The sequence below is a fragment of the Paramisgurnus dabryanus genome, chromosome 5, assembly GCF_030506205.2.
Source record: "Paramisgurnus dabryanus chromosome 5, PD_genome_1.1, whole genome shotgun sequence".
Classification (NCBI taxonomy): Eukaryota; Metazoa; Chordata; class Actinopteri; order Cypriniformes; family Cobitidae; genus Paramisgurnus; species Paramisgurnus dabryanus.
Genome location: NC_133341.1, coordinates 43,137,308 through 43,152,936, shown reverse-complemented (window position 1 = coordinate 43,152,936; position 15,629 = coordinate 43,137,308). Strand labels below are relative to the sequence as shown.

Here is a 15,629-nt window from a genome sequence, read left to right as displayed (position 1 = left end):
TTCAGAGCTTTTTTGACAGTTGATCAAAATCTACCTGAGAGGCTCACATGTTGAAAATGTGAAACTAAAGTGCGCAGAATAAATATAACATTAAAATATAGTTAATGTTATAGTTATAATTCTTGGTGTGAAAGGGCCTTTAAACCAACTCAAAACATTCGGTAAGAAAACAAAAGTGTTGGTCTCAAGTAACCTGTGAAAAACACATCTGTGAGGTTAATTTAATGAGTCTCTCTCGAGGACTAACGATACTCAAAAAACATTAACCATTTATGAATAATTAATCATTCACAATTAATTAGTGTTCTGTAAAAACATTGGGGGTGATTTCAATGAAATCTTTTGCATCCTGCATTTCTAGACCAAAAATTAGCATCAATGTAGATTTTATGTACTGAAATTAAACCATTATTATTCTTTTTTGTGCAAACAAGCCAATATTCTGAATCTGTAATGCATTTAACAACCTAATTCATTCTTGGTGAATCTCTCCCTAGATGAGTTTTGCACCTCTTTAAATGAGTTTGCAACTATTCTGCAAAAGGTCAGCCTTTTTCCTCGCTCAGGCAAGTAATTCAACACTCTTAACACTCTTAAAATCTAATCTGATGAGGATAAACAACATAAAAACAGGGAGGCGGTGAGTCACACGCATCTCACCTCGCTGAATGTTTGTGCAGAAGTGTAATGAAACGCTCACCACTCGTACTACCTTCAATTCAATCAAAAGAAAATTCAATTTAAAGGAAGCCCCCCCCCCATCCTGTGTTCCTACACTACATTCAGAAGCTTGTGCAGAAGTGATTAAGTAGTAGCTTTGATTTTAAGCCAATAAGGGTGAAAATGATTTGTCCTGTTTCTTCTCAATACGCGCGAGCATCACCCAGCTCATCGATAAGTGCATCACGCCCACTTTCAAGAGTCGCCCTAACAGTTCAATACTAAATCCAGGAAAGCACTTTACTGCCCACAGCCATCTAAAAGACCTGACAGTTCGCAAAGATATCTGTCGGACAAACAATGCACTTTGATTGAGCTTGAAATATTTCTTTAATAACATAATTTTGAGATGACTGTTTACCCTTACAACATGCATGTGATGTGTCCTCATTTGTAAGTCGCTTTGAATTAATATATTTCCAAAATAAATCAATATAAATTTAAACCATTTTTTTTAACTCTTTCCCCACCAGCATTTTAAAAAAAAGTTGCCAGCCAGCGCCAGCATTTTTCATGATTTTCACTTTAAATTCCAGGGTACCATGGAGGGACCCTACATTATTTGACAGAAAATTTTATCAAATACAACAACTCAAAAACAAAAACTAAACATTTCACATATCTTTAAAAAGCTGGAATTCTTGTGATTCGAATAATGTAAACCGTTTTAAGATACAATCAACACAGCAGGTACAATTTGTGTCCCTTTAGGCATTTTAAGGGGTTAATGCCTTCCAGAAATATGTAGAATGTTATGAATGTTAGAAATTTGTTTAAAGAAATATACAAATGTAGAGTTTGGTTCCAAAACGTGATAAACTAAAAAAATGAGTTACTGCCAAAATCAGTATTATATCAGGTCAGTATTTAAAAGTAAATGCTTAATTTTACACAAAATACAATATCCGCAGTGTTATTCTGTCATCTTTTCTCCATTTTTCCCCAAAACGCAATAAACGCCACTCCTCATTTTCTGCAAAATGCAATAAATCCATTCAACAAATCACAGCGCACCATTCCACGCATTGTAAATAATAATGTTGGCGCGTTGAATTCACATGGAATCCTAGTTTTCCTTATCTTGTACTTTGTGATCAACAAACAAACAAAAAGAAAATAATACTTTGATGGCATTGATAAACATTGTGGTGGTTTTCTGTGACGGGAAGAAACGGAAGCCATCAACATCTAATAGTTTACGAGAGAGGCACTCGGGAGATGGAAAATCCCGGTTGCTTGTTTTCCCGACTGCATCAAGCTTCTGTCATGCTAACACATTGACCCCAGGGGATCTTATGAAAAACGTTCCATTATTTTATGTGAAGCCAATGAAAATCGAGCAGGACCAAAACATTTTACAGCTGATCACTGTAAAAAATGTTACGTGACGATGTCTCAAGTATAACCCCAGCAATGACAGTGTTCTTAATATGACAAAGGAAGTGTTTTGATTAATGCCATTAATGTTTATTTTTAATCAGTGTATACCACTAGTCAACTAAATGAATATAACATTGCAAAGATGAATACACATTTATATATTGATTCAATAGATTTATAGCATTTTGAAAAAAAACTTGGATTTATTGCATTTGGTGGAAAAAAATTATTCGTTTTTATAATAAATCTTTGAAAATCAAATTATGGATTTGAATGTTTTATGTTATAACCTTAAGATGCTATGTGAAATTTTTTAATAGAAAATAGTTGTTTTCATCTTCATTTTCAACACGTTTTTACCAAAATTACTCAAAATGGATTTATTGCGTTTTGAAACAATATAGATATACAAGATATCAAATGAAAGAACAGACCGTATGTTTTTAAAAAAAAAAAAGTTTTTTATCACCTCTCAAATATGGGTTGGTTCCTTCAAAAACACCAAATTTTGAGCAAAAAGTTTATATAATTATATTTTTTATTGAGCTCAGAATCAGAGCAATCCTCAAAACATACACAAACATAGAGCTGTTTGCCCTTGTGTGATACTTCCGGGTTATATGTGGATAATAGTGGTGTTACGGATTGCCAGAAAAAAATCGTCATTGGCAGGGAAGCTGTTTCTCTTAACTCGTCAATTGCGTGGAAAGAGTTAAGCACAACAATAGCAAAATACTTGACCCAACTGTCGCTCATATGATTTAAAATTATGGTCTGTTTTCACTTTTTAATGATAGAAAAGAGGTTCCTGCAATAAATGATCATCATGTGTTTCTGTGCCTAAAGTGAACACGGGGACAATCAAAGTCCATGTTTTAGTAATTCAAGTTCAGATATTTTTGCGCAGAATAATAAAGCGTTGTAATTGTATATTTAAGGCTTAGTTTTTAATCTGTCATTTACAGCAATACTCATAAATGATATATTTTTCATGACTACTTTTATGATTAGTATTAGTAATGAAAGCAAATATTTATGAAACCTTTCCTGTCTTTTAAAACATCGCAATTGCATTTGATCAAAAGTAATAAGCTGCACTCTGCACTTAGACATCTATAACCACTGTGTAAAGCAGACATAGCCTCCTGTGGCTTATTGCATAAGTGGACCCCTGACCTCAGCATACCTCTCAAATCACTGTCAGGAGCCTCTTCAGTCAGCAGAATCACTGCGCCTCTACAGAGACTCTGTGTGTCCTCCAGACACTTGACATCCAGCTTTAGTACTGCACTTGTACTCTTGCTTGGTAGCAGCTTTGGTAAATGCCACCGAGGCGGTACATGCACTTTCTCGTAAGCTGGTTTGCTGAAATAAAAGTCCATAAATGTCCTGCAGCTCTGAGGTCAGTTATGCAATCACAGCTCTGTTAGATTTTGCTGTGTGCTTTTAAAACACAATGGGGATTACAACGCTCATTTAAAGATTGTACTGACATAAGATGATCAAGATCTTTGAGATAAAGGACAATCTCTTCATCTTTTATTTATAATACTGTGTAACGTTTGCGGTAATCTTAGACATCATTTTAACTTTGAACAGTTATCGCCAATGAAAGCATTGTTTAAACTTATAACACGCTTTTTTAAAAATCTTAATTGAATATCCTAAGACATTTGTTACTTGCTTTAAAGGGACACTCCACTTTTTTGAAAATATGCTCATTTTCCAGCCTAAACATTAGATTTTTACAGTTTGGGAATCCATTTCAATCAGCTGATCTCTGGGTCTGATGGTAGCATTTTTAGCATAGCTTAGCATAATCCATTGAATCTGATTAGACCATTAGCATCGCTCAAAAATAACCAGAGTTTCAATATTTTTCCTATTTAAAACTTGATTCTTCTGTAGTTACATTGTGTACTAAGATCAACAGAAAATTTAAAGTTGCGATTTTCTAGGCTGATATGGCTAGGAACTATACACCCATTTCGGCGTGATATTTTGCTGCCGTAACGCAATGATATTACGCAGTGTCGGAATATAGTCCTCTGCTTTTCGAACATATCATTGTGCCTGCTGCAGCCATGTTACGGCAGCAAAGTCCTTGATTATTACACCAGAATATCATTGCGCCTGCTGCAGCCATGTTACGGCAGCAAAGTCCTTGATTATTACACCAGAATATCATTGCGCCTGCTGCAGCCATGTTACGGCAGCAAAGTCCTTGATTATTACACCAGAATATCATTGCGCCTGCTGCAGCCATGTTACGGCAGCAAAGTCCTTGATTATTACACCAGAATATCATTGCGCCTGCTGCAGCCATGTTACGGCAGCAAAGTCCTTGATTATTACACCAGAATATCATTGCGCCTGCTGCAGCCATGTTACGGCAGCAAAGTCCTTGATTATTACACCAGAATATCATTGCGCCTGCTGCAGCCATGTTACGGCAGCAAAGTCCTTGATTATTACACCAGAATATCATTGCGCCTGCTGCAGCCATGTTACGGCAGCAAAGTCCTTGATTATTACACCAGAATATCATTGTGCCTGCTGCAGCCATGTTACGGCAGCAAAGTCCTTGATTATTACACCAGAATGAGAGTATAGTTCCTAGCCATATCTGCCTAGAAAATCGCAACTTTTAATTTTCCGTCGGACATAGTACACGACGCAACTACAGAAAAGTCAAGTTTAAAATAGGAAAAATATCAAAATTCTGGTTATTTTTGAGCGCGATGCTAATGGTCTAGATTCAATGGATTATGCTAAGCTATGCTAAAAGTGCTAGCGCCAGACCCAGAGATCGGCTGAATGGATTCCAAAACGGTAAATATTACATGTTTAACTCTAGAGGAGCTGGTAAATGAGCATATAATCCAAAAAAAGAGGAGTGTGTCTTTAAAAAAAGTTGTGTTATAAGTGTAACATAGCTTGTCCAGTACTGTTTCTGAGTGAACTGACAGACGGATGTTGCGAGACCTGAAACACCCAATGATCCCAGGATACATCACTGAGGATGCGTCCCAGCGCATCCATGAGATGTTTCTCCCATAATATACTGATTTTATATGTTATGTAAACTTATCACAAGTCAAAACTTAAAATAGTAAGTTGAATATACTTGCAAAACCAAGTAGTTTTAACTTCATGCTGCATTCTTTTTACCTAAAAAACACCATCAACACCATTGCAACCACCTAGTAGCAATCCCGTGAAGTGAAAAGGAAACTTGGAGGTGAGGGAAAACTCGCACGTGAGATGTTTCACCAGCATAATGAGGTTTAGCAGAGTTCGACCACGGCTGCTGGACGTCCAGCTCAAGCATCACCTTAACACCCTATATGTATTTATAACCGTTCTGAACACAGGAAACCATAAGATTAGCATAGAAAGTAGAAACAGAAGCTGATCAGAGAGATTATGCCAATGATTGAGGAGATGGTGTGGAGATAAACACATGCATTATCTGACTATAGACGGTTTCAGCAGTAACAACAAATGTCTATATATATAAAGTTTTAATAATAACTACAATGAATCCTTTTACATTTCAAAAACAGGACTAACCTTAACCCAAATCCTAACATAATGACAGAGCTACGGAAAGGAATCCCTAATCCACTTTTCTCTGGTCGGAGGAAAGAAAATGAACGTATCCAACATGAATTCCCCATCGGCATGTTATGAAAACATAAAATATACCTGCTGTTAATATACTCTCACTAATACTGATATTATCCTCTGTGGATCTATTTCAAACATACATCCTTTATTAAACAAGAAGGCCTTTTAATGTTTAATAACATCCATCAATTATTGAATGGCTTTACATTTGTTTGTTAATGAGGCTGTACCTTAACACACAAGAAAAGCCAAAGGCGGTCCAGACGCTGTTATTGTTACAACAGCAGCTAATGAGTCGTGTTATGGTAATGAGTTTGGAGATCATTTATGATGGATCTCATTATGATTGATAGAGACAGCACCATTGTGTATAGAGATTTTATTTAGGGTCGGTTTTTTAAAGGGTCTCTTTACTGATAAGGTCATCAAAACCAGCCAAAATGCATCTCTTGTTATAACATTTTGCACTTTTCTGAGATAATTTGGCACTAAATTATCTAAATGTCAGGTCTCAAATATCTCATTCTTCTTGTTTGCTCTGTTCTTCTCTTAATCTCTCTCTCTTTTTCCATTTCTCTCTTTCCGTTAGTCAGGGCAGATATTGTACAGTATATGCATATTATAAATATACATATAAGTGATAATGTACCATTTTTTTATAAAAATAATTGATTAATTTGGAAATGCTCTCTTAGATTTTTGTTAAACTCTTATTTATTTTTTGTAAATGAGTTTTGTAAGGTTTTGAAAAATGGTTAAAATTAAATGAGTTTCTAAAAGTAAAAGTCTTTCTGTACATCTCTCTTTTTTCTGTCTCTAGCTCTTTGCTTTTTAATTTAACAAACATAAAAACTGCACGTTTTGCAAAAGCAGTGCAAAATAAATAAATGAACACAACTGTGTACATTAGTAAAGTAAGACATAGAAATCAAACAATAGCAAACAGCCTATCAAAAAAGTAAAAAATATTGATAAAATATTTAATTAAATTAGGGTTATATAACGATTAATTGCGATTAATCTATTGCAGAAATAAAGGTTTTTCTTTACATCATATATTTGTGTGAACTGTAAATAATAATTATGTATATTTAAATATGCATACATGCATACGTAATAATATTACTTCTTCTGAAGTAATGAATAAAGTAATGCATTACATTTTAAATGTGCACATTAATATTTGAGCTACTTTTAAAAAAAAGTAATGCAAGTTACTTTTTTAGTTTAATTCATTAAATTAAAAAAATTATGTACTGAATTAAACTAAACGTAGTCACATGGCAGCACTCATTTTCAGTTATAAAAAACACCTGCAAGGCCTGAAAGAACAAAGCCTCAGCCAAGAAAAAGTAACGCAAAAGTAACAAAAAAGTAACGTAAGCATTACTTTCCATAAAAGGTAACTAAGTAACGCCATTAGTTACTTTTTTGGGAGTACCTTAATATTGTAATGCATTACTTTTAAAAGTAACCTTCCCAACACTATATATATATATATATATAGACGGTTTCAGCAGTAACAACATAAACAAGCGGCTGTCGCGGTCTGCACGAAACTTCCAGTAAACTCCGCTAAGAATAAATAACAACAAAGTACTTTAAACGTAGTTTATTTATATAACAAGCAAAAAAACAACACATAGATTACCTAGGAAACCAAAACATTTGTTATTTTCGACGAGACATTTGTTCAAGAGATCAGTTCAGCAACTAGTCAGACCATTAAAAAAACGAAACCGGAAGGAAGGTTCGGATCCAGACGTGTATCACGTGCGTCCGATGAAACCGTCTATATATATATATATATATATATATATATATATATATATATATATATATATATATATATATATATATATATATATATATATATATATATATATATATATATACAAATGTATATACACATGTTAACATTTCTTAAATATATACATGCATGTGTGTGTATTGATTTATACAGTTAATATACGCAGTACACACACGAATATGACATAAACAAAAACCTTTATTCTGCAATAGATTAATCGCGATTAATCGTTATGCAACCCTAAATTAAATTTAAAAAATATATTTATAAAAATGCAAATAGTGGATTAAACAAAAAAAAAATGAACAAAAAGCTAAATATTACAAGAGAAACATGAATTTTAAATGAATGTATTATTTATTTATATGATGAAAATATAAGGCTAAATATGCCAAAAACTGTAAAAATATATATTTATATTATACATATTCTTACATAATAAAAAAATAAATAAACAGCCCTGTAACATTATATTGGGGATTCTGGGTAATCCTGCTCCCTACAGTTAGAGTACACAAATTTATGAGTATTTCCCTGGTGTAAACATAGAAAGAAGAGGGGTGAAACTAATAATCTTTTGGGGCAACCACCCCCTTTTCCTGAATCAGCGTTTGCGAACATTATCATAAGCGTGCGCGCACACACACAAACACCGTCACACATGCACAAACACACACAAATCTCATATAATTCAGTGTGAAATTATGGGGGGTGTGGATTAGTGAATTTCTGGTTAACTCCTCAATGGATTCGTCCTGCTGAATGAAATAAGCTCTCTCTCTCTCTCTCTCTCTCTCTCTCTCTCTCTCTCTCTCTCTCTCGCTTCATTACCCCCATCCCCTTCAGAGTGATTTGTGCCAACCTTTGCCATTTAACGTTCTCTGAAAGCCCTTTATGTAACTCAACCTTTCAGTTGGAGCACACGAATGGCAGACAAAACAACCACAACAAGTACATCTCTTCAGCCTAACATTACCCACAAACCAATGCTGACCACTTCCGTCCACATGACATCCACCCGGGGAAAAACCGACCAGCTGTCAGTAAACAGTCAACATAACACCTGAATATTTATGAGAACAGCATGCGCTTTGGGTCTGACCGAGTGCGATGCATAATCCCAGTTCACCGTGAAGATGAGATACATTTACATACGTGTACTTGGGGAATGGTGATGATAGGGAAGAGAGATGAAAAACATAGGGCAGGGAGAGGAAAGAGAGGAATGAGAGAATGAAAGATAGAGGGACAAAGAGGAATATAGGTAAAAGAAGTAAAAATGAAGAACAGAGAAGAGATCCATTAGTTTGACAAGAATGAAAATGAAGGGTTAACTTACTTTATACGACTTTTTGCTTACAATAAACATTCTGGAGTGGTACCATAATACAGTAATGGCCATGGTAATACCACGGTAATTAAATATATATACACCATTATATTGTTTGATGGTACTGTCATCACCTCAGTGCCTACATTGTATAACCAATGTTGTATTTTTCTAACCCGATACTTATTATCAGGGTTGCACCCTAACTGCTTCGTGAGCAAACAAACGCACATCATATAACCCAAAGATAGCAACATCAATTCAAAACACATTAAGCAATAATTTGCAACTCTTTGTCCAAAAACACAGGTGAGATGGATAGGTAATAAACTGTGTTTACGTACTGCTGTAAAGTGTATTTATCCAGGAGAGCCTGGGCAGCTCGCGAGCGCTCAGGTGCTCCATCCCCCCGCCTGCCGTCTCCTCCAGTGCTGCGTATCCTCCGAACACTTTCTCACTCTTCCTTCTCTCTCGCTTTCTTTCTTCGCACGCCCGCTCTGATTTCCTCAACAGTGTTTATGGATGATGGACATAATTGAGTTTAAATAACAAAAGCGTTGTGTGCTGGTAAGGAGAGATCCACACGTAAGAGACACAGACTCACTTGTAAGACAACAGACTGGAGCCGCTCGCTGGAAACGGTTGCTAAGGAAATGGGAAGGCACTCCTCCCCTCTCTCTCTCTCTCTCTCTCTCGCTCGCTCGCTTACTCACTCAAACGCCTTTTCTTTAGTCCGCTGCCTCTCTCATGTTCTCTCTTATCCTCTCTCTCTCTCTCTCTCTCTCTCTCTCTCTCTCTCTCTCTCTCTCTCTCTTTTGGTCTCTTTTGCACTCATTCATTAAATCTTATCTTTCTTTATTCAGTTTTGCTTGTATCACTACAAATTTGGTCAAACCCTTACCCTGAGTACTTCTCTTCATGAAAACCTTTCACCACTGTTTGTGAATAATAGAAAATATGTTATGTTGCTTTCTAAGTTGATGAACTTGTGAAAATGAGTCAAATATATATATAAACTATACATTGAAAAAAAATGATTCATTGAATTTACTCATTTTTTAAGGTGGACGGAATTAATTTATTTAAGCTACATTTAAACAAAAAAGATTAGTAAAGTCAAATAAAATATAAAACTTTTGTTTAAATGTAGCTTAAATAAATTGATTGCAACCACTTACCTTTAAAAAATTGATTAAATTCAATGAATAATTTATTTCAGTGAAACATTACGTTGAAGAAGAGATCCGATTTAAGAAAAGGAAAGTTCACAATGCAAATATACTCCATTGGTTTTTTACACAATCTTCCTAATTGACTGTCATCAATTTAATGTAATTTTATAAAGAAATCTGATCTATTTGTTGAGTGTAGGCAATATCCTGTTTATCTACATGTCGTCTAGTAAATTATAAGCCTGATGCTAAGAAAAATGTGAGAAAGACCAAAAACTTTATCCAAAGGATAATTGATTAATTTGGAAATTCTCTCTTATATTTTTGTTAAATTCTTATTTATTTTTTGTATAGGAGTTTTGTAAGGTTTTGAAAAATGGTTAAATTAAATCAGTTTCTTAAAGTCAAAGTCTTTCTGTCCATCTCTCTTTTTTCTGTCTCTTTCTCTTTGATTTTTAATTTAACAAACATAAAAACTGCACGGTTTGCAAAAAGAAGTGCAAGATAAATTAACACAACTGGGTACTAAAGAAAGACATAGAAATCAAACAATAGCAAACAGCCTATCAAAAAATTAATAAAATATTTGATAAAATTAAATTAAATTAAATTAGGGTTACATAACGATTAATCACGATTAATCTATTGCAGAATAAAGTTTTTGTTTACATCATATATGTGTGCTAACAGTGTATAATAATTATGTAAATATAAATATGCACACATGCATGTATAATTTAAATATTAAATATTAAATATTTATATAGTATTTATATTTATATATAATATAAATTATACATAAGTATACAAATGTATATACACATGTTAACATTTCTTAAATATATACGTGTGTGTATTCATTTATACAAAGTTATTATACACAGTACACACACACACACATATGATGTAAACAAAAGTCTTTATTCTGCAATAGATTAATCGCGATTAATCATCATTAATGATTAATGTAGACTTACATCGACATTCAAAAAAAATTTTGGTATGTTTTTCCCATTGTTGGGTCAAATATGGATAAACCCAACTGTTGGGTTATTAATAACCCTAAATGATGGGTTGTTGGTACCATAGGTTGAAACCAGTAGTGTAGTCAAGTCCAATTTGTGTCAGAGTCAAGACCAAGTCCAGATGACTTGAACTTGCCACTCAATTTCTGGTCTTGACTCAGACTCGACAACAACACTGGTTGTAAACATCCCAGCATTTGGGTTGAAATAACCCAGCATAGACTTATTTATAACCCAACAGTCAGGTTTGTCCATATTTGACCCAACGATTGGTTGAAAATAGGGATGCACCGAGACCGATACTGGTATCGGGTATCGACCTCGATACCACATTTTCTAAAGTACTTGTACTCGTTAAAAGACCCCCGATACCTGGAATCGATACCACGGTCTGAGAAATGTCTATGTTTGAGCGGCGTGTAAGGGGTTAATGCCTCTTGTGTTGTCCAAAGAGGCAGAATTTACAACAAACTGGAAAACTAGTCCTTTGTTTTTTTGTTAAATTATAAGACTAAAGTTGTTACAAGTAAATTTTAATCATGTTTTTTTAATTAAGTACTCGGTATCGGCAAGTACTGAAATGCAAGTACTCGTACTCATATTCCAAAAAAGTGGTATCGGTGCATCCCTAGTTGAAAATAAGCATTTTTTTTTTTTAGTGTAGGCTTATTAAAAGTCTTATTGTGATGCTTAACTCATCAGACTAACGCTTGACGGAAGGCTTGTTTGAAGCGTGCCCAACAGCCAATCACGTAACCTATACAAAGTAAATGAGAAGCGTTAAAGGCGGGGTGCATAATCTCTGAAAGCCAATGTTGAAATCCGAAATCACCTAAACAAACACATGCCCCTACCCCTATAGAATCTAGACCTTCTTTTGATAGACCCGCCACACACATACGCAACCCAGGCAACAATGTCGTTTAATAGACACGCACCTAACTGCTGATTGGCTACAAGTGTGTTTTGGTAGTCGGCCGACGTCCCTCGTGACGTTTTGATTCCCCAAACAAAGCCCTGCCCACTGCCACTGACTGACTAGTTAATTTTACCCAAAAGCTTTTCTTTATGTGTTTGTTAGCACATTGTAGCACTAATGCAGCTAAAGATTAGCCTGACGTTGTCATACTCAATTCTAGTCAGAATTTGAGTCTGATACCGCTCCATTGAGCTATAATTATGAGGCGTGTCTCAACCGAAAAATGCCTCTGCACTCAATTGGATAGACCTACGACCAATCAGAGCAACGGGGTGTGAGACGTATGTTGAAATGACGTATTTGCAGCTTGACCGAACTGCTAGTTATTTCGCTACGACACACACTACAAGTCTGAGTTTGCGAACGTACATCAACACCTACTATGTTTACAACATTTCATTTATATCACATTAAGTCATACAGTAAGACTATCTCTTACCATTTGTACATTAGTTGAACTTCATCCACGACGATACCCATTACGTTTGCTTGTTATATCCATCTCGTCGTGCACACCGAGTTGCATCGCCGTGATACCCATTTTAGTTGCTTCTTTAACTTGATCTTTCATAAGTGCGACAACTTTTGTCGAATCCCGTAGGACGGCAAAAACATCAACAAATGCCTTGCTCGCGTTTCTCTGTTCCTCTTTTAAAATCAATGCTCTGTCGATATCTTTTAGAACAGACTCAATGTCAGAGTCCACACATCTGATTTCTACCGCGGCAGCCATTTCGTTGTAAACAACAGATTCAACACACGCGCTCTTTGGTGACGTGGTTGATTTACGTTACTGATCATCTGTCCATCATCATATAAAGCCCGCCCTGACAATTTGATTGGTTCGACCAGCTTTGGGTCGAGCATAGTAGCAACTCAACGGTGAAACTCCAGACCGATCTTCCCGTTCCTCAAAATGTTGTGGGCGGGGCTAAGATCGGCTGGCACCCAGGCTAGCTAAAGATACTATTGTCTCAGACTGTATTCAAAAGAATCAGTAAAAATCTCCAATGTGAATCAGTGAAAATAAAACTGAGACTGAAGAAAGACTGTGATTATAAATGTGTTCAACAAGAAAGACGTCTGTGTTTACAATGAACAGATGATGCACTTCATTCAAAGGCCTCTTCTCATCTCTCTCATCTCTCTCTCTCTATCTCTCTCTCTCTCTCTCTCTCTCTCTCTCTCTCTCGCTCTCTTACATTAAAAGCTCTCTACAGGGATTTGTGGTAACAACCCCCATCTCTCCAGAAAACAGAGTGTTTAGGCAGGGCAATTTAACAGAAAAAAATGCAGATTATGCTATTATATAATATTATATATATTATACACATCTAGATTTTTGACTAGACTGAAAGTATGAAATGACCAGTATAAACTGTGTAAGTGATGAAAGCTGGAAACGCACACAGCAGGAAGCCAGTTCAAAGGATGCAGATGGATGTAGAGAGCGAGAAGATTCCAGTGAAGTGTGCAAAAAGTGTGATGCAGATGGGCCGCATCAACTCTCTCTCTCTCTCTCTCTCGGCCCATGTGGAGTCTCATCATCTCATTCTCACTGCTCCTGGTGTTGATGTTTTGCTAAATCTACTTCGTCTGTCTCACTGAACAATTTCCCTCATCGGACACACTCCTCTTAAAGCAGCCAATAAACAACCAGCAGCAACCGGATCCAATCAACATTTCCAGTAGCACACAAGAAGGTTGTGTAAGACTTACATGAAACTGTGTGGACAATAAATTTCTTGACAAACTACAGGTCAGCATATTTTAATGTCTGTTTGGTTAACTCATTCCCCAACAGTCTTTTTAACATAAAAGTTAAATTATACACAGAGTTTAAAGTTAATAAAATTAGTTTTTGCTTCAGTTTTTTATAAATTGGGTAAGAGCGCCATCTAGCGGAATTACAGATTACTGCAAAAGCGTCAATGGCAGGAAAATGTTTTCTCTTAATTGACGAGGTAACTCGTTAATGACGGGGATTATAGGGCTGTGAGGGTGGCAGGTTTTTGTGGGGGGCGCATTCGCGTATGCGCACGTGCACATTGATGCATATAGGTCTTAAGGGTGATTTATAGTCGTGCGTAGGTCCTACGGTGTAGCCGCGACGGCGTAGGTTCCGCGTCGGTTTTCATTTATACTTTTGCGTCGCTGTCCGCGTCGACGTGTAAACACACGCGAAACCGCTGGTTGGCAGTAATCACGCGTGTAACCACAGTAGCAGCAGAAGTCGTCACAGAAGAAGAAGCTAAGCAAGTTAACCCACAGACGAATAAGAAATAGCAATTTGTTGTGTATAATTTGAGAAGACCAGCAATGATGGAAGTAAATAAACAGCGACTTATGTTGCAGATTGAGTTAAATCACTCCTCAACTTGGCTCATCTTTGTTTTCACCGTCTCAAACGGAAATACCTATGACGCAGTTTTTTTACCTGACGGGAGGGGTTTTGGTGGACCAATCACAGCGCTTACGGTCCGCGTAGAGCCGACGCGCTGTTAGAAATTTTGTGAGGTGCGCGTCAGGCTACGCAGAGCTACGCACAGGCTACGGATAGCCTACGCCGTAGCTACGCCGTAGGACCTACGCACGACTATAAATCGCCCTTAACACATAATGCATACATATATTTTGAAATATAAAAATGTAAACGATGATCAGATATACAGTTATTAACAAACGTGCGTGTTTATAGGCGCCAAATTCTTTCTCCGCCGGTGGGTGCTCATCACAGCGTCAAGCAATGCTTACTTTTTCGTGACCAAGAGAGAACAATCTAAAGGCTGCAGCCTCCGGAGGTCGCGGCTGTAAATGTCATCAAGCCTGGTTTATTATTTTCAGACATTTGCAAGTCATAAGCATATTACAACAATGTATGATTAACAAAGAATAATAGTCACTTTATAATTGTTAATGTTATAAGTCTTGATGACCTATGCAGGTTGCAAATATGACCCTTGGAGGCTACAGTCTTCGGATTGAGAAACGGCCAATATCTTTCCTCATTGTTCCGCCCCCAAGCCAGCGGGTCATCACTGATATCAGTTGCCTTCCCTTGCAAATTAGCGCATTAACTCCGCGTCTGCTGGCTGTTGTGTTAACACTAACCTGAAGACATCTCACTGGGCGAAATTGTACTTTATATTTTTCATAATTTGTGAGGTGCACACCATCGCGGGGCGCACTTTCCGCCCGCCGGTTGACTCCACCACCGCGGTGGTGCGGTGGAAATTACAAACGTCCCAGCACTAGCGGGGAAAGAGTCAAAAATGTGGCAGTGTTGCAAAGAGTGACAGTCTGCATTTATTTTTACAGCACTATAATAATATCATTATAATAAGTATATATAGCATATGTAAATCACAGATTAAGAACATAAGGATTATTATTTGAGGATTTATTTGAGGAAAACCATTCTATATTTTCATCAAACTCCCAATGCCTCTTATGTTTCCTCCTATTGAGTAGGATTCGTTTCTTACAAGATCTGGTAACTGGACAACCTTGGAATAATATAGTCATGTGGTTATTCATATAACAAGGTAGGGCCGTTTAAATTAAACGAGTTTTCTGAAAGAAA

The 15,629-nt window shown here is 36.3% G+C and overlaps 1 protein-coding gene across 2 annotated transcripts in view; it reads right to left on the bottom strand.

Annotated features, from left to right (window-relative positions):
- The window catches only part of abr (ABR activator of RhoGEF and GTPase), a 178,746-nt gene that overhangs the window by 129,105 nt on the left and 34,012 nt on the right, over positions 1-15,629 (bottom strand). The window contains exon 1 of one of the 2 annotated variants that reach the window (XM_065284257.2): positions 9,215-9,508. The exons of the other annotated variant lie outside the window; for it this stretch is intronic. Within the exon in view, the coding sequence (XP_065140329.1) occupies positions 9,215-9,275 (61 nt within the window). The 5' untranslated portion in view covers positions 9,276-9,508. Of the gene's footprint in view, positions 1-9,214; positions 9,509-15,629 lie in introns of those variants that run through there. 2 annotated transcript variants of the gene reach the window in all.